Below are 24,829 nucleotides of genomic sequence, written 5' to 3' on the forward strand. Positions count from 1 at the left end.
TCCCCTTTCGCCTTAAAGTTCATTTATATGGTTATTTTTCCTTGATTTTTTTGATAGATTGTTTTTCCTAGTATTGCCACTCCAACTAAACCTCCTCATGACAGTCCCATCCTTCTCTATACAGTTTTTTTTTTTTTTAACTTTTGAAGCAAAATTGATCTTATTATCATCTTATGATTTTGCTTTTATAGTTTGATCCACATGACAGTCTAAAAGTACAGCTAATAAGTTTGATGATTCAATTCCTAACTCTCCATCCACAATGAAATTGTGCAAGGGATTTTTTGAAAATTTTCATATATTTTGTGTAATACTCGTCCATAACATAACTATAAGAGTATTCTCATATTTTCATCCTTAATTATGTATATGGTTTAAAGTTTTGAATGCATGAGTATTCATGGTGATTTACCTTTTCTAATTGAGTTGCCTCAATTTCATAATTGAATATTCTAAAAGTTTTAAAAATATCATAGGAACAAAATAAGGTATATAAAAAGTTGTTAGCTCTTTTTTTTATATATACAAGTTTTACCTCAACAAGATCAAACCATTGATATTATTTTATACTTACAACTAAATTATAAAGAAAAATTAGATTACAATCCTAATTTGAGAGAAATCAAATTTCTAGACTTCTGCCTTTGTTTCTTGTTCTCAATTTAAAAATGAATTCGATAAAGATTGGCTAGATGTGGTTCCCTTGTTCTTGAAGACTTGGAGCCAGAATATTAATCATTCAGATGGATTAAATAAATACTTTGCATTTAAATTTTCTTGGTGGAAGCAAAGATGTGGAGGTTGCAATGCAATGATTGAGATCTTCAAAGATATCTGCATCTATTTCATTGAAGCCAAAGGTGTAATTGTAATTATAACTGCTATGGTAAAATGGTAAAGTGTAGTACTTACACAAAAAAAAATGGTTTAGCGTAGTCACATTTGAATAACATTATATTTCAAAACAGGATTTTGTACCCTTAACCATTGAAAGCATTTTTTGTGTGACTCGGGATGGTGTGGATGTTGAAAAGATGTTCACATCTGAAAGGTGTTAAAAATCTCAAACAATTCTTGTCAAGTCTGTTGCAAATGGAGTTATGTCTAACTAGGTATATTTGTTCATCCTATTATCAACATCTTCCCTAATTCTGTATTTTGTTTAATATTTGAGTTTTGTTCTTGATTCTTTGTTGGGTGGCTATGAAACAACTTCTCTCTTGATGACCATGGTAGTACAATTTCTTGGTCAGTCACTAACTGCACTACAACAGTTAAAGGTGACTTCCTTTTTTCTTCTCTTTTATGCCTTTTTTAGGTTCTATCTCAGAATTGAAATCAAACATAATTTTCTCATATTATTTTACACAGTTAGAACATCAGAATATAAGACAAATCAAGCAAAAATATGAGTATTTGAACTGGAAAGACTATAAAAATATGGAATTTACTCAAAATGTAAGAATCTCTCTCTCCTTCTCTCTGTAAAATTTTTTTTAATAAACTTTATTGTCTTTTTCAATGATGGTTGTGATATGTTTTTGTGATATTTTAAATGTGGGTTATTAATAAAACTCTCAAGTATGGGAACTTTGTCAAGTTTGTGCATCGAAAAGCTATCAAATTTAAAGGTTTCTATATAAATTAAACAAATTAGATACTTTACACATAATAATCTTGCATGCACAAGTTATTTAATTGTAAGAAAAATCTGCTTTGCTCACATTTCAAATTATTTAATTTCATGTGGTCGGAAGGTCCTACCAGTATTTAGTGCGGTACATCTAGACCCATTTCTTCATGCAAGTGCACCTCTGTTCCATCCTTGGAGATGAGAGGTAATATTTATTTTTATTTTATAAATTTTTTAATAAAAGTCAGATTGTTATTTTAAGTAAAACTATATAAGAAAAGAATCTTTGAATGGTGTTGGTGTGGATCAACCTTTTACTTTCTTTGGTCATGCATCAGCCGAACTATAATTGCTTGCATAAAAGGGGAATAGGACCCCAACATGTGATGGTTCCACCAAGGAAATCTCCTGAGTCAATTGCCACTAATTTTTTGGTCTAATGAGTTGGGTGTGATTTCAAATCTTGGGTTGCTCCACTTCATCATCTTAAACTGTAAATTTTTGTTTTTGCAGGTGGTGGACACAACTACTTTAAGGATAGCGATAAAGCTAGGATAAGGATGAAAATGAATAAGTTCTTGGACAAGGCAGTGGACGTAGAAGAACTATGTGGAGAGGAGGAAGCATGGACGTAGAAGAACTATGTGGGATGATTTCAATCACAGCAATAAGGCAATTTCTTTTGCCAATCATTTTCAGAACATTAGGTTTGTCGAATCCGTGCTAGATGTCTATTGGAACTCTCTCCAGTGGCTGGCCCTTCCCTTACTCATCAAACAAGCTATGATCCAACCTGTACACCCAACCTGATTGTTGAAGATGGTAGATTGGTTTGTTTCAAAGGCTTGGTTTGTCTACGCTTGAGATTTCTTTATTCAACAAATACATGTAGATGCTATATCTTCAAATATCTGAATTTAACTCTTAAAGCTATTATGAATAGATGTAAGTGTTGTTTGTGAATTAGTTGGTATTGCAATGAAACGTTTTGCGTTTGATTTTTAATTAGATTTAATGTGAATTGAGTTTCTTGGGTGGTCAAGATTTGACCTCTATGAATGATCTTTGTTTTATGATTTTTTTATTACTATTTCAATTGTTGTGATTGGTGAATTTGAAGACTGTCTTATTGTTTGTTAAACCTCCATATTTGACAATCATAGACTATAGATATATATATTTTTTTAAACTCATCCTCCAATAATTTAACAGTTAAGGGTCGTAAAAAAAAATTCTACAAGAAATATTTGACAGGCATATTTGACGGATCGAGACCGTCAAATATGAGCTTTTTTCAGATAGTGAGCATAACATATAACACTACAACACATAGCAACTATTTATACTAATACAATACCACAATAAGAAAACTTGCAGACTCAACCACCTAAGAAAATGACTCAATCATAAATGAAATAAGAACAGCTCTCTAGTAAATAATAGCATGCATGCATAATTGACTCCACGTGTACGTACTCAGTTGGGCACATATCAAATATACTTATTCAATCGAATGCATCAAGCAAATATATATAATCTATTTTGCTTTCTTATTTTCCAAACACACTAGAAAGTTTTTAGAGCCTCTTTATGATGAGATTCGCTCCAAATTGAGGCCCTACGATCAGTACAGGGTTAGGAGAGTGGCGATAAGTTGGAGAAAGGGAGAAAGAAAACTTGGATAGAATTAGAGCAAGTGCTACCTTCAATTCGAGCATGGCAAAGTGTTGTCCTACACATGTACGGGCTCCTATACCAAATGGCAGGTACGCTTGTGGGAACTTGCAAGCACTGTTGAGTCCATTAGCAAACCTATCAGGATTAAAATTGTGCGAATCGAGTCCCCAGATATCAGGATCTTGGTGCAAAGGTATCATCGGTATCCAAATATTGACGCCTTTTGGAAGATGCAAATTTCCCAACTTGACGTCTTTCAAGACCTCTCTTGCAATGGTCTTTGCAGGAGAGTACAGACGCAATGTCTCTTGAAGTACCATTGTCAGCTGTCAAAAAGGGAAATATGTAAGTGTGTGTTAGTTTTTATCAACTCCTGGAGCTCGAAAACCATTTAAAGAAATTTATCAACTCATGGACCAGAGATCTCAAAATTAATGGGACAATGCACATTCCACATCACATTTTTTTTTAAAAAACTGTTGTGCTAATTAAAAGGACAAAATAATAGGGGAAAACGGGTATTTCACCAAATCGATTGAAAAAAGCATATATTTGACAGTCCAAGACGTCAAATATTGCATTGTCAATTTTTTTTCGACGGACCGAAATCATCAAATTCATGGAGGATGGGAGAATTTTGATGGCTGTAAGCCGTCGAATTGGGGGACATAAAAAATTTCAATGGCCATGGGTTATCAAAATTTGATTTGTAAAATTTGTGGGTTTCACTTCGAATTTTCTTGTCGAAATTTTCAGTTTTGATAGTGTAATAACCATTTGAAAAATACTTTCCTTACTAAGATGGTGAAAAAATGATTTTATATTTTTATACATATTCAATATGTATTGTAAATACGTGGGCTTCGAAACCTTTGTGGAGGTTTGAGCTCATTTACTTGGGTTTTAGAGTCGCCACCATTCAATTAAGGTTTGAATGGACACCATAAAATTATTTTCAAAATTCATTTTCCTTGTTTTGTAGTGACTCTCATATCCAAATGGATAGGTAGAGGTCTTCCTAGAGTTCTAGGTAGGGAAGTTCGGTTGAGGGATAAGGAAAGTGTTAAGCATTTCCTATGAAAAATTTGGTGCACACATGAGCTTTATAACTGCCTAACTAAATTGGATGTATCCCAAGTACGGCCAAAAAAATTATACTTAGCCATACTTGAGGTAAGGCCAGTGCAATTTTAAGCATGCATATCATAAAGGTAAAGTCAATACAAAAAATGGCTGGACCATATGATCTGTATGGCCATGCAAAGCTATATTTGGCCGTATAGGTCATATAGCCAAGCAAAATTGATAATTTTTTATTGGTCCACGTGGGTCCCATTTTTTTATATCGAAATTCTCTCGATTTGATCCTTGATGCATGGATTCGAACGAGTTCTCAGGCTTGTTCAATTAAATTGGGGTATCTATAGGTATGCTGAAGAAATAAAATAAAATCAGACAGTTTAATACCAGTTTCATCTTTTTGATCATTTGAACATCTGGTATGTGCCCACCGCAAATCTGAACCACTTCAGCACGAACACGATCTTGCCAATCTGGATATGAAGCCAATAAGATTAATGTCCATGATGTGGTAATTGCAGTGGTCTCAAATCCAGCGAGGAAGATATTCTTGCAATTGTGGACAAGAAATTCCTCGACTGCATCTTCCCCTGGATTGCCAATTTTAGCACCCTCGATGATCATTTGTAGTATATCCTTATCCGACGTAGAATCAGTTCGTCCCTTCACTATCTTCATGATCATCAAGTGCACCTCCTTTTCCAATCTCCACAACTTTCGATTGTTCTTTGTGGGAAGATTTCTGGCAACAACAACAACAACAAAAATGCCTTATGCAAAAGATGAGAAGCTACCTAGCGTATAATATTACTACTTAGAACAATGGATTGCATAAGTAGCATTAGGAAAGTGTTTGAGGGCCACTAACGTCCATTTGGCCCCCCAAAAACACTTTTGATCCCCCAAAGCAGTTTTTGATCAAATAATAAAAATGAATCCAAAACAAGAAGCCAGAAATGGCGAATACCCGCTTCCATCTTTTGAAAGTTACATTCTTCTTGGGCAATATTCTCCTCACTTATCTTAGTCAATAAAGAAAAATATTCACTATTTTTAAAATAATTACGTAAAATATCGATACTTTTTTGTTTAGACATTACCCACAACTTCTCTAGATCCCAAAATACAGTACTTACTAAACTCAAGCCGAAGGACCAACTTGGTTAAAAGAAAAGTGCTTCTACAATTGTATGTATGCACCACATTCGCAAACAAGGCCTTAATAATTGGTTAAAGTAGAAAACTTGAAACATGCATACCTCAATCCAAGGATCCCACCAATCATAGTTGGCTTAACTATAGCCTTTTGAATGGCTATGAGCCTTAAAAATATTTCCAACCCCATTTCATAATCTCTCCCAAACATAGTTTTGGAGATTACTAAAGATGAGAATCTTTTCAAGTCTTCATCAATTCTTAGGTCTACAAAGCCCACCTTACTTTCAATCTGACTGTCCCATGAGTTTACCAGTATGTTGGTTGCCTCCACCATTTGGTTTATCATACCCTGTAAATTTATCAGTTAAGCAACCATTAGTTAAAAGGCCTCCCAAGATCCACAAAAAAATTATAAGGACAATTGCCTCCCTTGACTTCAAACCAACTCTTAAGAAAAACGGGGAGTTTCTCTTCCATGAGTGATTCAGAGTAGTTGAGATGAAAATAAATAAATAAAGGTATTTTGGAAATATCCCTCTTAAATTGGTGATATTAGGTTAACCCCTTGCAAAATGCAAGATTAAATTTACCCCCCTCACCATGGTCAACATTGTGTTTTCTTGATGATTTAATTGTGAAATTTTTATTTTCCAAAATGTTCTTCAAATATTTAAATTACTAATTCAAAATTTCACTGTTTAATCATTAAAAAAAAAAAAAAGAAGCAATGTTGACTTGTGGCCAACGGGGTAAACCTAATCTTGCATTTTGTAAGGGTGGTAAACATAATATCACCAATTTAACAAAGCGTGTTTCTGAAATGAGTCGTGCTAGAGTGACCTCAAGTTGGAATCTCATATTGCACTTCTTGACGTGAAAGTGGATAGAAACCATAGATGCTTCTTCATTTGTATCTAGATGAAAAGAATCTATGGTTCTCATACACTTTCACGTCAAGAAGTGAGATATTAGGTTCCAGCTTGAGGTCACTCCAGCACAACTCAATATAAAAATAGGGGAACGCATTCTTTTCATACATTGCTGAAGTGAATGTATGTAGGGAACCATAGATGCTTTTCATCGAGATTGCTGATGTGGAGGTGTCCACATAACCATAGATGATTTTCACTTGTATCTCGATGAAAAGCATCTATGGTTCCCTACTGCATTCACGTCAAAGTGCGAAACAATGTCTATTTTAATGTTACTCCAGCATTTTGCTAAAAAAAATTTAAGCAAATAAGTTCGCTGTTTAGTAACTTAATTTATTTTACCAAACAGGTCATATATTTGTATTTACTTTTGTACCCTTTATGAAGGTTTGAAATTAAAAATTAGCATATATAAATAAAGAGTCCGGAGGGATAAGACCTACCTCCCACACCAGATCTTGCACCATAGATCTGAGGGTATATAAAAAAAAGGTTTGGCTGTGTGTGTGTTCTGTGCTTTTCCTAAAGAGTTTGTGATAAGATATGATGCATGAATTTGAAAATGTGGGATATGTCAGATATTAATAAAAACTTGGAGGGGGTAGTTTTAATTTACCTTAACCTTCTCCAAGTATAACTGTGGAGCTATGACTTTCCTGTGATGTACCCAAGTAGCGCCATTTGAGGTTAAAATGCCCTTTCCAAGTAAAGATCCAAGTTCCTTCTGTTGATAAGAAGGCTTCCCAAGGTCCAAAGATGTGTTCAGGATCATGTCCTTCACCACATCAGGGTGGGTCAAGCACAAAATTTGTACGTTCCCCATCGAAAAAGTGAACACTTTACCTATTAAAAGTTGAATCACCATAGTTTTAAATTACTCATTAGTCAATTTGAGTGACTCAAAGAAATATATTTTTTTATAGATAGAAATCGCAGCTCAAAGTGCTGATTTTATACATTGTAACGATATCGGATTTTAGGAAGAAAAATCTCAGCTTCTATTTTACTAGAGGTTGATGATGTTGTAATTCTGGTAATTATTTAGGGTATGTTTGGTAACAGTTTTGAATTCTGAAGTCTGAAGTCTAGTTTCTTTTTTCTGAAATCTGAAATTTGAAATTTGGTTATGAAAAACTTGTTTGTTTGTTATTTTTAAAAGTTTCTGGCTGTAAATAAAATTTTAAAACGTATTGGTCATTTTGACAATATTACCCTTTTGTAATTCTAATAAATTGTTAATCGAAAAATATAACATATTATGCATAATGAAATCGTTTACAAATTTAATTTCGATTTCTAATGTTAAAGCCCAACTGGCAATTACTAACTTGGCATTGTATCTTACGATTTTAAAAATCGTCCAAGACCAAGATGACTATCCGAATAATCTCAATCGTTTTTTCTTGAAACACCTAAATTAACAAAACTTAAATCCCATACACTCAAAAAATCCTAGAGATTTTTAAATTACAAGCATATGATCGAAATTACATATGTTTCGACTAATCTACCAATTTTGAAATTAAAAATTTTAACTTAAAGGGAAAAATATTTATTATTTTATAAAATCATAAATCCCCCCCCCCCCCCCCCCTTAAATTTTAATAAATGGTAAAGAAAAAAAAAATTCTACACTACACTAATAAATTTTTTCCAACTCCGAAAATGATAAATTTACCATTTTTTGAAATTAAAACAAATGGTACATCCAAACATAATATGACTTGTCAGGTAGCATACTCAATCGATTCCCTGAAGTGAAAAAGTTTAAGAAATATAGATCTACGATTCCTTAACTTATCACATTAGGGAGTCGATTGAGTATGCCACCTGGTGAGTCATATTATCACGAATCTTTGAACATTACAAAAGTTAACTACGAGGCTCATGTACTAGAAAGAACTAAAACATACCATATTGCTTTCTCCATTGCATTAAATGTGGATAGAGGATGGAACTAAAATCATGGGTGATGGGTGACTTTTCATGTTTTCGATTCTTTGCGGCTGTCGATTGGATCCTCTTGATATCAGGAAGGTTCCCATGTGGGAATGAAGGTGGAGGGCCATATATACCTTGCTTTCGAAGCTTTGATCGAAGTCTTTCGGGCTTCAACCATAGAACGTTATAGAGATGGAAAAACAAGCTAGAGATGAAAAGCAAGCACACTGAGAAGATGATCTTGATCACAACCACCTCCATTACTTCTTTTTCTTTCCTTGTGTTTTGAGACTTGTACTGATTTAACTTATAGTGGAGTTACAACTTAGAATGATTAAACAAAGATGCATGGGTCACATGCAACATTGGTTTATTAATTTTTCTCAAATATCCAGGTTGGTATTCGAGGTGAGTCAGTCACTAAACTCGGTGAGACCAACTCTTCTAATCGAATTTGAAAATAATGAAGTTAACTCAATAACACAACCCGGTTCAATCGAAATCCACTGAGTCAGTGAAAATACTGACCGACTTATTCGAAAATATATAATATCTTTTTAGGAGAGAATGAAAAATAAAAATATTTTTTCTATATGCTCTAAAGATTTTAATATAAAAAAAAAAAAAAAAAAAAATTATTTTTAAACTAAATATATTTTTGTATGACTCGTCCGAGATGTCTAAAAAGTAAGGATTATACAAAGGTTCATGCACTGCACGCATTACGTTACGGAATCTCCGTTTCATTTGCTCACCAACCTCAAACCTATCGTTTTTTTTAGTCGTGCTGGGGTGACATTTTTTGAGTGACAAAAATGACATTGTTTTGTGATGGTGTGCACATAACCGTAGATGTCTTTTACTCGTATCTTGAAGAAAAGCATCTACGGTTATGCATACTCCACCATGTCAAAATGTCATTTATGTTATTAAAAAATGTCACTCCAGCATTATTGATATTTTTTCTCACAACATATAAGACGAAGAAACATTAGGTAGGATTTTCTATAAAACAAACAAAAGAGACAAGGTAGAAAATGAGGAACAAAGATAAGGTTGAATAGATTACAGTTCCGCACCCACGTGGGGGGCTAGGGGCACTTTTTTTTTTTAATAATAACTTTTACATAATTCTATAAGGGGCAGAAATGTATGTCATAGGGGTCTCCCCCCAAATTTTTTTTAAAGAGAGATTTAGCCGACAGACCTACCAGTTGCTTTTTATTACAAAAACTCCTTTTATGAAGGTTTTTTACTCATCAGACCTTACTTTACCAAGTTTGTTACCCAAAAAACCTTTCATTGGGGATCCATGTCATAAAATCCATACGGTTACTTAACTGCTCTAAACAAAATTGTGGTATCCAAAAACATGATCTCATGTCATCATGATCATCATCAACAACTCTAAACAAAATTGTTCTCATTGCCCTCATCATCATCATTGTCCAAATGTGATCACAATGACATCATCATCATCATCATCATAATGGTCATCACAATGATATCATCATCATCATCATATTGTTGTTCAAATGATTGGAGATGGCAAATTTTGGAAAGAAAAAAATAAGATTTTTATTTGGAAATTTGATATAATCTATGAGAAAAGCCTGCGGTCTCATCGAGGGGCTGTGCATGTTAAAAATTTAAAATATAAAGGCTTTTCAGATATTTACAAAACTAAGGGGGACGCGTGTCCTTTAATCACTGGACATCTTATGTGATTGAATCGTGAGAATCTGACTATCCCACGTGGCAAACTCAATCGTGACAAGTTCAGGAATCGTAGATCTGCGCCCCTCGGGATACATGTCGGCACTTCCCCATAAAAATGTGTATCTCGAGGAAATCATGTTTCCTGAGGAGCGTAGATCTACGATTCTCGAATTTATCACGTCAGGTAGTCAGATTATCATGACTCTAAGTGATTACTTGGTATCCAAAATAAAAGATGAAAGCGCTCAAGACAGGAAAATATTCATTTTTTAAGTTTTATCCTCTTTTAATTTTATGGGGAAATTATTAAAAAAACTCAAAAAATAAAATATTTTCTAAAAAAATATCAAATTTGTCGAATTTACATTTGGGAATCTAGTTCGGCCCTTAAACGGCCGAACTTTTCTCTTTCTTCCATTTTATCTCTCCTCCACACTCTCCCCTCAAATATTAAAGAATTCAAATCTCTTCAAATATTCAAGTCTCTCTCCTCAAATATTAAATTCGACGAATTTGAATTTTTTTTTGAAAATATTTTATTTTTTGAATTTTTTTTAATAATTTCCCCTAATTTTATTAGCATAAAAAACCTACTAAGCTCCAATTCCACTTCTTGGCTGAGATCAACTACTTCTACTTCTTGAATTAGTTTCTTTCAAACCAAATCGCTGCATGTCTTTAGATTCGGTAAGTAATATTTTTTTGTACTTTTGTAGATTTTATTACTGGACTGTTTGATTTATTCCCTTCAATAATTTGTTCTTTTAAATTTCTAGAATTCAAAAAGTGCAACGACAAATGTTTTTGACTGTCATTCTTTTTTTAAATCTAACCTTAGTTCTTCTTCTATGTAAAGTTCTTTCACGACTACTATTCATTATATATATATATATATGGAAATTGCTGAAGTACATTGAAATTGACATCATTTCACACATTGCTGATGTGGATGGGTTTACAAAACCATATACATTTTTCAACGAGATAAGAGTGAGAAGTATTTATGATTTTGTGCATACCAGTGAATGAAACAATGTCAATTTAAATGTTACGCCAGCACAACTCTATCCTATACATAATAGGGACATGGACCGAGGGACCATGTAGAGCCTGGACCGAGGTTTACATTTGGGCCATGCGGAGTGCCCAGTGCACCAAATGACAACTCAACCTCTTGTTTGTGGTTTAGATTCAATTTGAAAAATAATCTCCCCTTAAAAATAAATCAAAAGCATTTTTTTTGGCATTAGATCTTGAGTTTAAAAATGGACAATCATTGAACTCTTAGATTTAAAATTTAAATTTGACAGTGAAAATATCATTTTTTTCAATTCTATTTTGTTTTAAGATTCATGAAATTTTATGCTCTACATACATATGGCACCCAATGGTGTATTTAGGTGCCATATTGACATGTGATCCATAGAGATAGATGGTCCTTCGGTCCATATAACCCCCCATCTCATATATATTCAATTTCTTTTGCATACACTTCGTTCGGCCTTTGCAAGTGAACTTTTCCTGGTCTGCCATTAAAAATTACCATAGAGATTAAAGAGTTTGAAGACGACTAATTTTGGAAGAAAAAACAAATAAGATTTCTTGGAAAGTTTAAACTGAGGAGATTAGGGGTAGAAAAACTAGGGTTTTCTATAAAGGTTTGATTCTAGGTTGAAAACATTGAGTTAAAGATAAATTAAGTAGATACATCATTAAGTTAATTTGGAGAGCTTTAAGATGATTGATTTTATAAGAAAAATCTGGGATTTTGGCCAGAGGTTTAAAAGGATGGCATTTGAGTTTTCAGGTTAGTTTACTTAGAGGATTAAGGTCAAGGGAGACATACCTTTAGTTTCAAAATACTGTGGGGGTATCTCTAATATTCAGCAAACATGGGGGCATTTCTAAATCTTACTATAACTCAAACAAATAAATAAAATATAAAAGCCGCTCTAAATTGACCATGCAACACTACGTTGATATGGCTATGCAGAAAGAACCATAGATTTTTTCCTCGAGATAAAAGGTAAAAATCTATGGCTTTTTGGTGCAAGTGCAGTGTTTCACACAATATCATAGGAAGTCATTTTAGGATTTTGCAAATATATTATAAGATACCTTGAAAATTTAAAGAGTAGCTCTATAAGCACACATCAAGATGATTAATTGTACCCAATTTAAGTGAAAAATGTAAAAAACAAAAATTACATTTTTACTCTTTAGTGTTTATTTATTGCATTCACTATAATCTACCGACCAAAAAATTAACTCTTCTCTCTCTCTCTCTCTCTCTCTCTCTCTCTCTCCATATTTATCTCCTTTTGAGTTTTGTGAGATGTTGAATTAATGTAGATTAGGTTGTAATTTTTTTTCCATGTAATATTATTATTATTTTTTTAAATTCTTTTAATTTTTTGCATTTAATTCTTTTGACAAATTTTGTTTAATAGGTTCAAACTGAACTTGTTTTAGTAAATTTAGTAAGTACCTACCAAATATTATCAAACATATTTTGTAGGTACCAATCAAACAAAACTTTCTACCGAATATTACAAAATCAATGTGATAGGTACCTACTAAACATTACAAAACAGATTTAGTATATACTTAACAAATAAAATTTTCGCATGTGAATGACTTTGACTCGATTGTAGGTGTTAGAGTAAGAACATCAAGTAAGACCAAAGCTTAAAACTCTCGTTGAAAACATTTTAGATGTGAAAAAGAAGAGATGCGTGAGAGAGAGAGGGATGAAAAAGAAGAAATGGGTTCCGATATTTTTTGGTGAGTACAATGAGGAATATATGTTTAAACAAATTTAATAGATACGTGCAATTAAATAATTTTACTTTTTGATAGGTATCGCAAAAAAGTATGTACAATTAACCATTTTGGTGTGTGCAAATAAAGTCACTTAAATTAACAATTTTCTAAGACCACAATATTACCTACCGCCAGCTTGTAACCTATATATCAAGTGAAAAGTTTTTGGACTTTGATGATTTTGTCGTTGACTAAAAGCAGTCTTCCATGAGACATGGTCAGTGCACATGATATTTGTGACCCTTTCGTATTTTTTTCCGATGTTGAGAGCTAAACTATTCTATTTTTATGTGAGTAGGGTGCTGTTTGTTAAACTGAAAAAAATAAGTGCTGAATAGCATTAAGCGCTGAAACTTATAAGCACTGAATTTAAGTGCTGAAAAAGTTGTTTGTTTAGATACTGAATCATGTTTGTTACACATTGCTGAAACTGATAAATTGTCTTTGTTACCCTTACAATCATATTATACATTGTTTGCATGTTTCAAATGCTTATTTATTATCAAACACAATAAAATATATTATTTCTTATAAAATTAAAATACAATTTATTTTTAAATAATAAATAATACTCAAATCTTCAATTTATAAATAATAATTTCTATTTATAAAAGCCCACAAATTTCAAATTAAAAATAATAATGTCATACAAGTCACCAAAATTTGAAATCAAGTTTAAAAAGAATTTAATTTTGGATGAATAATTTTCGATGGAAATGATGGATGTGTAATTATAAAAGCACCCTATGAATTAATAAGGGCAACCCACACTATAGTCATTTTTTGTTTTGTTTTATATGGATTAAAGTTTTTGGAATGAGCAAATTTTTAATGAGAATGGTTTATATGGTCTAGAGATCATCCTCACCAAAAATCAGCTTATTTTGAAACTTCTAACTCGTTAAAAATAGTTTTTTTTTTAAAAAGGACAATTTACGGTTCTTGAACTTATTTTGATAGGGTTAAAAATTTCAAGATGTGCTGATTTTTTGTGAGGATGATCTCCTCATTGTAGAGATCATCCTCACCAAAAATCAACTCATTCCAAAACTTTTAACCCATATAAGACAAAATAATTTAGCTATGGTGTGGGTTTATTAATTTGTGGGGTATTTATATACTTATCCATGGGATATAAGAGGTAATATCCTTTTAAGAATAAGGGCATACTTGTCCATGCTCAAAAAAATAAAGGGCATACTTGTCCATGTTGAAAAAAGCGAAGTGCTTACCGCTTCAGCACTTTTTTTCAGCATCAAAATAGTGCTAAATTTTTTTCACTTATTTTCAGCAATAAGCACGAGTAAACAAACACGCTATTTTGACAAAAGTGCTGAATTTAATTTTTTTCAGCAATAAGCACTGAAAAATAGCTCAAACAAACACCGCCTAGAAGTGCTTTCACGAGTGGTTTTTTGTTCACAGTGCTTTGAACAATTTGTGACGCAAATGACAGTGCTTTGATCACCTTGTGACGTTCAAAAACATGATCCAATGCAATGGGGTTGCAGAGGACAAAATTATATGAACTTTAAGAAAAAAAAAATTAAAAAAATAATCATTTTTTACCTTGGAATTTTATTTTTAAATTTAAGTGCTTGGTAACCATCCATTTTCAACACCTTGAATCAAGTTCAAAAACAGTTTTTTTTTTAATATAAATATTTTCATGAAATCTAGAAGGTTGAGTTGTTGGATTGTCAATGTGATAATCAATGTGGACTAGATGTACTTCCACAAATGGTTTTTTGCTCACAGTGCTTTGAACAAATTTGTGGTGCGAATGACATCCCTATAATAATGAAAAAAAGAACTTTCTGATATGATCACGTGCCTTGTGACATTCAAAAACATAATCCAATGTAATGGGATTGCAAAGGACAAAATTATATGAACTTTAAAAAAAATGTCAAAAAAATAATACCGTTGAATTTTATTTTTAAATTTGAGTGCTTGGTAACCGTCCATTTCTAACACCTTGGATCAAGTTCGAAAAACAGTTTTTTTTTTTTTTTAGTATAAATAATTTCATGAAATCTAGAAGGCTGAGTTGTTGGGCCCAATGACCCTTTTTACGATTTGAAATCTTAAAAAAATAAACCTATTGGGAGAGGACTTGGGAAGGGGAGAGAAACTCTCTCTCGTTGCTGATGTCATTTGTGCCGCATGTAAAACTGCTGTTGGGTTGTGAGCAAAATATGACTCGTGATTTGACACCAAAATTTGGATCTCACAAATGCACCTCACGGTTAGATCCTGATCTTGACATCAAGATTTGGATTCCAAAAGTACCCCCACCCATGGTTTCAAAACTTGGTTTGACGTCTCGTCTTGTCCATGGACAAAACCAAGTTGTCTTGGACGAGTCAGATTCACAATTCTTGCAACAAAGAGTGCTTCATAAAGGTATTAAAAATCTCTCTTCTGATTTTCAATTATCATAAGCTTCCTTTCAAAATATATAGGTAAGTACATATAGGATGTCTTTCTATATTGTACTTGTACTGAATGAATTATTTCCATCAAATTCTAAATTAATTTCATGAGTGGCAAAACATGCACTTTTAAGAGAGAATTTTTCGGAGGAAGTTAAATCTCAAGAAGGTTTATCTTCTACATTTTCTAATAATGGAGGATGAGCCCTTAATGCCATCCATTCCGTCCAAGGCATGCGTTCGGAACACTGACATTATGATCCTCAATTCTAAAACTGATGGTACAAACCGCTAGTAAAACATTAAAACTAGTTAGTAAGAATATCGGCCTAGTTGAATCTAGGATCCTTACACATTTGTGGAATCAACTATTATTGAGTTTAATCCCACATCGGACACCAATTGCTTTGTTTCTCTCCCCTCTCCACTAATTGTCAATTGGATTTGAGTTGGACTCCCAAACTTATCATAGTATCAGAGCAAGTCTTTCTCTCCTTCACATCATTGATTTCATATCTCCACGTGCTTCGGCCCAGTCTGACCCACACATGCTGGGTGTGTTGAGTTTAGTCACATCAAACACTCATTGCTTTGTCTCTCTTTATAAACTCCTAGGTCTCTCCACTGATTGCCAATTAGTTTTGAGTCGGACCCCCAAACATATCAACTATATATCTTCTAACTAACGTTAGCGGAAGAAAAAAAATGCTCACTTTGTGACAAAAAAAAGAGACAAGAGAGAAAGCTTATTTATAAGAAGGAAAGAAGAATCAATCAAACAATAAAATTTACGAATTAATAAGAAACACAAAAAAAAAAAGTAATATATAAAAAAGATAGTGTGTATGATAGGTGACTTGTTCTTCAATGATAGCCACCTCCATGTTTTGGGGGAAGGAAATTCACACCGGTCGTATCCATTAATGATGATTCTTTTTAAATAGAACTTTTCCTTCTCAAACCAACACCAATTATCATAACTTAATAGAAGAAGGTCCACTGAGTTAGTTGTTAACCACTAACCCCACCAAACAAAAACAAAAAAAAAATACTTATAATAACTTAATAGACTCCTAACATAACATATAACACCACAACACATGGCAACTATTTATACTAATACAATACCACAATAAGAACTAGAAGACTCAACCACCTAAGAACATGACTCAATCATAAATGAAATAAGAACGGTTTTCTAGTAAATAATACCATGCATGCATAACTGACTCCACGTGTACGTACTCGGTCAGGCACGTATCAAATAGACTTATTCTACCAAATGCATCAAGCAATTTTGCTTTCTTATTTTCCAAACACACTAAAAAGTTTTTAGAGCCTCTTTATGATGAGATTCGCTCCAAATTGAGGCCCTACGATCATTACGGGGCTAGGAGAGTGGCGATAAGTTGGAGAAAGAGAGACAGAAAACTTGGATAGAATTAGGGCAAGTGCTACCTTCAATTCGAACATGGCGAAGTGTTGTCCTACACATGTACGGGCTCCAATTCCAAATGGCAGGTACGCTTGTGGGAACTTGCAAGCACTGTTGAGTCCATTAGCGAACCTATCGGGATTAAAATTGTGGGAATCAAGTCCCCAAATATCAACATCTTGGTGCAAAGGTATCATCGGTATCCAAACATTGACGCCTTTTGGAAGATGCATATTTCCCAACTTGATGTCTTTCAAGACCTCTCTTGAAATGAGCTTTGCAGGAGAGTACAAACGTAACGTCTCTTGAAGAACCATTGTCAGCTGTCAAAGGGAAATATGTAAGTGTGTTTTAGTCGAAAACCATTTAAAGAAATTTGCCAACTCATGGACGAGAGATCTGAAAATTAATGTGACTATGTACATTCCAAATCACATTTTTTTTTTTTTTTTTTTTCTGTTGTGCTAATTAAAAGGATAAAATAATAGGGGGAAAATGGGTATTTCACCAAATTGATTGAAAAAAGCTTATATTTGATGGTTCAAGGCATCAAATTTTTCATTGTCAATTTTTTTTCAACGGACCGAAATCATCAAATTAATGGAGGATGGGAGTATTTTGATGGCTCTAAGCCATTAAATTGGGGAACATCAAAAATTTCAATGGCCATGGGCCATCGAAATTCGATTACTAAAATTTGTGGCTTTTGACACGTCAAATTTTCTTGTCGAAATTTTCAATTTTGACAGTGTGATAATCATTTGAAAAACACTTTCCTTACTAAGTTGGTGAAAAAATAATTTTATATTTTTATACATATTCAATATGTAATGTAGATACATGGGCTTCAAAACCTTTGTGGAAGTTTAAACTCATTTACTTGGGTTTTGGAGTCACTACCATTCAATTAAGGTGTGAATGGACACCATAAAATTGTTTTCAAAATTCGTTTTCCTTATCTTGTAGTGACTCTCATATCCAGATGGATAGGTAAAGATCTACCTAAAGTTCTAGATAAAGAGTTCGGTTAATGGACAATGAAGGTGTTAGGCACCTTGTCCCTCTTATCCTAAGATGGTTACCAATATGACCATAGACGAAGCTTTCAAAACTATTTTTAGGTTTTTGAAGATAAACGGAGTTAGAGAGAGAGAGAGAAGGAAAATTAATGATAGTTTTGTTATAAAAAACAAGCAAATTAAGATGATGAGCAAACCCTACTAAAAATAGGTGTTTGCTAGATTTTTTTGTGAGCTAAAGACTTTACTGGGATCCACTTAGATTCCACCATTTTAAGTCTTTAGGCTTTAAAGGAAGATTATGTACTCACTTGGGAATAAATTTTTATTAGTTTAGTCTTTTGAAGGTGTCCATGGGTTGAACATCACCATTGGAAAAACTAGGGACCTTCATGCATGATTTGTATCCCTTTTGGGATTATCTTTTTGTTGGTTTAGAGAGTTAAGTGAGGATCTAAAGAGATTTTCACCTTTGACTCTTAACCCTTTTGTAAAGTAAAATGCGGTGTGTGTCGAGATGTGTATACATGAGATGGACTTAACAGGAGAAGATTACCTCCTAAGAAGTTTATTCTCTAGTTCTATTGTTATAAAATAAAGTATAAAAAAAAATCATTATTCTAAGAAACTTAGAATGCAAAAAAAATAAAGCATCTACACTATGAATTTAAATTGCCTAAGTAAAGAAATTAAAGACAGTCTATTATAGCCTTCTCAAAGAGCTTATTGAAGATTATTGGAGAGATCACCTCTAAGAGGGATTACTCTCTACTCCTAAGCCTTTAGACTAAAGATTAGAGTTCTACATTATTAAATAAACATAAATGAAAATTTGAAATTAAAATACTAATCTTGATGATCAAGGGGTAGGATAATTTTTGCACCTAAAATTCTAGGGAATTCTTAGTGGGGGGTAAAATGGTCATAGACCTTATGATTTGGGTCAATTGTGAGAGATCTATGCTAAATGGCATGTAATTTAATGAAGGTTTTTTGTCTTTTTTGATAACATTCTTAGGTTAGCTTTCTAACAAACTAGATATACAAAGGTCTTTGGGCACAAATTCTATAGACTTCTTGAGGTTGGATAAGATGATTATAAGATTTGAAAAGTGGTCAATTTCCTTTGAATGTCATAGAATCCTTTGGATATTTAAAAAAAAAGTTAGAAGGGTAGAAGGGGATTTTGACACTAATGTGGCTCAACAAACAAAGGTTAGGGGAGGTAATTATGCTTGAATGAGGAGCAAACAAGAACTTTGGTCAAGTTTAGGAGAATAAGAGGATTACCATAAAGTCTTTAGTGGGAGAGTTTTGGAAATTTAAAGCATAAGTAGAATGGGGATTAGGAAGGATTTTCTTAGAGAATAAGTCATTAAGAGAGGAGTTTAGAGAGTCATTTCCTGTGGAGAATCACGTGTACACATGAACTCTCTAATAGTCTAACTGAATTGGATTTATCTTAGGTACGGCCTTAAGAAATTATGCATGGTCATACTTGAGGTAAGACCAATGCAATTTTAACCATGCACATCTCAAAGGTAAGGTCAGTACAAAAAATGGCTTAGCCATATGATCTATACGGCCATGCAAAGTTATGTTTGCCCATATAGGCCATATAACCAAGAAAATTTTGATTTTTAATGATCAAAATTGTTTGTTTTTTATTGGTCCAAGTGAGTCCCATTTTTTTTATTCAAATTCTCTTGATTTGATCCTCGATGCATAGATTCAAATGAGGTCTCGGGCTTGTTCAATCAAATTGGGTTATCTACAGGTATGTTGAAGAAATAAAATAAAAACAAATAGTTTAATACCAGTTTCATCTTTTTGATCATTTGAACATCTGGTATGTGCCCACCGCAAATCTGAACCACTTCAGCACGAACACGATCTTGCCAATCTGGATATGAAGCCAATAAAATTAATGCCCATGACGTGGTAATCGCAGTGGTCTCAAACCCAGCGAGGAAGATATTCTTGCAATTGTGGATAATAAATTCCTCGACCGCATCTTCCCCTAGATTGCCAATTTTAGCACCCTCGATGATCATTTGTAGTATATCCTTATCCGATGTAGAATCAGTTCGTCCCTTCACTATCTTCTTGATCATTGAGTGCACCTCCTTTTCCAATCTCCACAACTTTCGATTGTTCTTTGTGGGAAGATTTCTAGCAACAACAACAACAACAAAAATGCCTTATCCAAAAGATGAGAAGCCAGCATATAATATTACCACTTAGAACAATGGATTGCATAAGTAGCATTAAGAAAGTGTTTGAGGGCCACTAACGCCCGTTTGGCCCCCAAAAGCACTTTTGATCCCCCAAAGCGGTTTTTGATCAAATAATAAAAATGAATCCAAAACAAGAAGTCAGAAATGGCGAATACCCGCTTCCTTATTTTGAAAGTTACTTTCTTCTTGGACAATATTCTCCTCACATATCTTAGTAAATAACGAAAAATATTCAAATTTTTAAAGATAATTATGTAAAATATCAATACTTTTTTGTTTAGATATTTCCCACAACTTCTCTAGATCTCAAAATACAATACTTACTAAACTCGAACCAAAGGACCAACTTGGTTTAAAAAAGAGTGCTTCTACAATTGCATTCCCAAACAAGGCCTTAATAGTTGGTTAAAGTAGAAAAGTTGAAACATACATACCTCAATCCAAGGATCCCACTAATCATAATTGGCTTAACTATAGCCTTTTGAATGGCTATAAGCCTTAAAAATACTTCCAACCCCATTTCATAATCTCTCCCAAATATAGTTTTGGAGATTACAAAAGATGAGAACCTTTTCAAGTCTTCATCAATTCTTAGGTCTACAAAGCCCACCTTACTTTCAATCTTACTGTCCCATGAGTTTGCCAGTATGTTGGTTGCCTCCACCATTTGGTTTATCATACCCTGTAAATTTATTAGTTAAGCAACCATTAGTTAAACAAAACGAGGAGGTTCTCTTCCATGTGTGATTCAGAGTAGTTGAGATCAAATAAATAAATAAGGCTATTTTGGAAGTACCCCTCTGTTAAATTTGTGATATTAGGATAACCCCTTTCAAAATACAGGATTAGATTTACCTACTTCACCACGGTCAACATTGCGATTTCTTAATGATTTAATGGTGAAATTTTTATTTTTATTTTCCAAATGTTCTTCAAATATGTAAATTACTAATTCAAAATTTCACTGCTTAATCATTAAAAAAAATAAAGAAGCAATGTTGACTTGTGGCCAACAGGGTAAACCTGATCTTGCATTTTGTAAGGGTGGTAAACATAATATCACCAATTTAACAAGGCGTGTTTTTAAAATGAGTCGTGCTAGAGTGATCTCAAGTTGGAATCTCATACCGCACTTCTTGATGTGAAAGTGGATAGAAACCATAGATGCTTCTTTACTCGTATCTCGATGAAAAGAATCTATGATTCCCATACACTTTCACGTCAAGTAAGTGCGATATTAGATTCCAACTTGAGGTCACTCCAGCATGACTCAATATAAAAATAGGGGAAACACATTCTTTTCGCATTGAATTTGGTCAAAAGTCAAGGAAGTTAGAGAGGTTGCCACCATTATGATACAACTCATTATATTTTTAAGAGTTGGTTTTAAAAGCAAACGGGAAAAAAGTATTTTTTTTTTTAAATGTTTATTAAATAAGGGTTGGGATCCATAGATTCATGAAAATTGAACTCATGCATACAATCCCGACCGTGTAAACATATGAATTCACTTTTGGTGAGTCTACTTATCCCAACCCATTAAATGACTAGAAATATACTAAAGGATAAATTACACTTTGACGTCGTATAGTTTGGCATAATTCCATTTTGACTCGTAATATTTTGATAATTGCACTTACCTCCTTTTTCACTAGCAACGTTAAAATTTAGATGTTAGTTTACCATTTTACCCTCTTATTTTATATTAAAAAGAAGATTTAAAAACAATAATTAAAATGTCAATCTAAGCATTCCTTGAACCCATTTTTTCATAGCCATATTTTGTATTATAAAAAGAAAAAAAAAAAACATTTTGAAAAGGACAAAATGACCTTTTTCATAAAAAGAGTTTAAATGTTAGGTTCACAACAATTTGACGGAAGGGGGTAAGTGAATCTCATAAATAATTGTAAGAAATGTAAGTACAATTATCAAAACGTTAAGGGGTCAAAATGGAATTATGTCAAATTATAAGGGGTCAAAGTGACGGCCCTGGTCCCTGATAAGGTCCCAATAATGTGATTTTAGGACCATAATTTCACAAATTCTATCACATTTTAAATGTTAATCCTTTTAAATAATTACAAATTTAATTATTTCTCCAAATTAAGAGAACTAATGAGATTTTATTGTTAATTGTAGATAAATAAAGTGCACGTGGAAGTTATCAAATCGCGAAACAAAGACGGTTACAATACGCGAGCAAAAATGAAGCATCCAACAAAATCTCGATGAATTCAACCGCCACGTCACCGCGCCGCGGTTGGGCTTAGGTGCTCCGCGGTGATCCTGAGGAAATTTTCCTCGAGATTTGTAGAGAAGTTTCCAAATGCTTCGGTGGTTGTAACTGAATGGGTCTTTCGAATCAAATCATCCACCAAATCAACCCGATAACCCGATTACAAATATATAAATTGAAGAGTTGATTTCAAATAAGGGGGCCCCCTCTTGGGTCCCTCTTGACCCTCTTCTTCTCCCTAATTTCTCTGTATTTTTCCTGATTTTTCTTTTAGAGAGAGTTTGTGTAGTAGTGAGAGGATCAATTGTTTCTTTTATTTCTTATTGTAGTTCTTTTGGGAGTTATTAAAGAATGATTAAAGTGCATCTTCTTCTTAACCCATGTTCTCCTTTCTTTTATTATTTTCTACAATTATAATCCTTGCGATGATCGGCTAAACTCTCATTAGAGAAGTCAAGAATGCCGGAGCAATTTCATCCTACCAATGTTGTTTTAATTCTTTATTTCTGTTTTACATGTTAATTCTGTGAAACTCTTCATGATAAGATCATCTAACTTACACTTCTATTTCAACTTTGATGAGTGTTACTTAGATAAGCTCAAGAACACTCATACTCTGTGACGAATGGAAGTATAAGTCGGATAATCTTGCCTAGATCAGAGATCTTCATGGATACCTTTGGGTTCCAATCAATAGTTACATCGAATCATCTTCCGATCCACGAGCAATGACTTGCTACGTGGATTGAGTCATATTTAAAATTAAATAGCATTTTGGATGACTTGCAATGGTAGACTTGAATTCTCTAAGCTTCTTTCTTATATTTTCAATCTCTATTTTCTGTTTAGATTTCAATTTACAAGTTGATTTTCATCTTATTTGTGCAACAAATCTGGTTTGTTTTTAAATCAACCTGTTTCAAAACTCTGTTATGGTTTTAATCCGAATGAATCTTTGAATCTTCATTGTCCCTGTGGAACGAATTCGACTTACCCAAAGTCTTATTTTACATCTCTTAATCTCTATTTTACACAACAGATTTACAATCGATCAGTCCCTATATGCCGAATGATCTTTTTTGCTAATAGGGTTGTGAGAAACCCAACAACAGTTTGACATGTGGCGGAAATGACATCAGCAATAGATATAAAATTCCTCTCTCCTTCTTCACATCCCTACCGACAAATTTTAATTGTAAGATTTAAATTATCCAAATGGATTATTGAGACCACATGATATCACATTGTCAATCTAATGTCACAATCTTCTAGATTTGATGAAAAAAACTCATCCTCACCATTGAGATCATCCTCACCAAAAATCAGTTCAATCAGAAACTTTTAATCCACATAGGACAAAACACATTGTAAATATATGAGGAGATATGTGTGTACAAGGATCCTAATCATATATATATATATATGAATTGTGCTGGGGCGACATGGGATTTATTGTGATTCTCACAATTCTGACGTGGACATGCATACATAACCATAGATGGTTTGTACTCGTATCGTGAGGAAACATATCTATGGTTATGTGCACATCCCATGTCAGACTTGTGAGAATTGCAGTAAATACCCTTTGTCATTCCAGCATTTTCCTTAGAGAGGAGTAATTTTTTAATTTATTTTAATTAATTTACCTTAACCTTCTCCAAGTAAAATTGTGGAGCTACGACTTTCCTGTGGTGTAGCCAAGTTAGCCCATTTGAAGTTACAATGCCCTTTCCAAGCAAAGCTCCAAATTCTTTTTGTTGGTAAGAAGGTTTCCCAAGATCCAAAGATGTGGAAAGGATCATCTCCTTCGCCAAATCAGGATGGGTCAGGCACACCACTTGAACGTTCCCCAAAGAAAAAGTGAATACTTTGCCTGTCAAAAGTAGTCTCACTCACTCTCATTTACTGTTTTCGAAATTTAAATTACTGAAATGGGAATTTCACAATTTTCATCACCTGTTTGGTAAAAGTAAAACATACCGTATTGTTCTCTCCACTGCATTAAATGTGGATAGAGGATGTAACTAAAATCATGGGTGATGATTGATTCTTGGTTTTTTCGATTCTTTTCGACCATTGATTGGAACTTCTTGATGTCGGGAATGTTCCCATATGGGAAAGAAGGAGGAGGACCATTGATACCTTGCTTTCGAAGCTTAGATCGAAGTCTTTGGGGCTTCAACCAGATAACGTTATAGAGATGGAAAAACAAGCTAGAGATGAAAACCAGACACACTGAGAAGATGATCTTCACTACTTCCTCCATTATTCCTTCTCTTCATTTTTCAATGATTCTCTTGTATACATATTATATTCAACTTTATTTAGAAGACAGATTTACCGGGCACACCAATCTGTAGTAATTTTATTACAAAAACACCCTTACTTTATTTTTATTTATTTTTGATAAATAACGTTGTATTCATGAAACAGAATCCAATTGGTAGAGTTGACCAATTTGTATAGGCCTTACAATAAAGTACTATTCACGAACAGCAGCA

At 33.3% G+C, this 24,829-nt stretch overlaps 2 protein-coding genes across 3 annotated transcripts; both read right to left on the reverse strand.

The window, feature by feature from the left end:
* Positions 1-3,052: 3,052 nt before the first annotated feature.
* Positions 3,053-8,725, reverse strand: LOC147397084 (cytochrome P450 714C2-like). Its single transcript, XM_086451130.1, has 5 exons — positions 8,394-8,725; positions 7,097-7,323; positions 5,650-5,897; positions 4,778-5,132; positions 3,053-3,636 (listed from the first exon to the last, which is right to left on the reverse strand). The coding sequence occupies exons 1-5, from the start codon at positions 8,680-8,682 to the stop codon at positions 3,211-3,213; spliced, it is 1,545 nt and encodes a 514-aa protein (XP_086307256.1). The 5' UTR covers positions 8,683-8,725; the 3' UTR covers positions 3,053-3,210.
* Positions 8,726-15,878: 7,153 nt separating this feature from the next.
* Positions 15,879-24,624, reverse strand: LOC147397085 (cytochrome P450 714C2-like). Of its 2 annotated transcripts, XM_086452524.1 has the most exons (6): positions 24,309-24,624; positions 23,975-24,201; positions 20,524-20,771; positions 19,670-20,024; positions 16,857-17,156; positions 15,879-16,022 (listed from the first exon to the last, which is right to left on the reverse strand). In XM_086452524.1, exons 1-6 carry the CDS (start codon positions 24,592-24,594, stop codon positions 15,969-15,971), a joined length of 1,470 nt encoding a protein of 489 aa, XP_086308650.1. In that variant the 5' UTR covers positions 24,595-24,624; the 3' UTR covers positions 15,879-15,968. The 2 variants fall into 2 exon arrangements, with proteins under 2 accessions (XP_086308650.1, XP_086308649.1); XM_086452523.1 differs by lacking the exon at positions 15,879-16,022 and having other exon boundaries at positions 16,438-17,156.
* Between the last annotated feature and the right edge of the window lie 205 nt (positions 24,625-24,829).

The sequence above is a fragment of the Akebia trifoliata genome, chromosome 8 (genome assembly GCF_017979445.1).
Source record: "Akebia trifoliata isolate Shusen 1 chromosome 8, ASM1797944v1, whole genome shotgun sequence".
Taxonomy (NCBI): Eukaryota; Viridiplantae; Streptophyta; class Magnoliopsida; order Ranunculales; family Lardizabalaceae; genus Akebia; species Akebia trifoliata.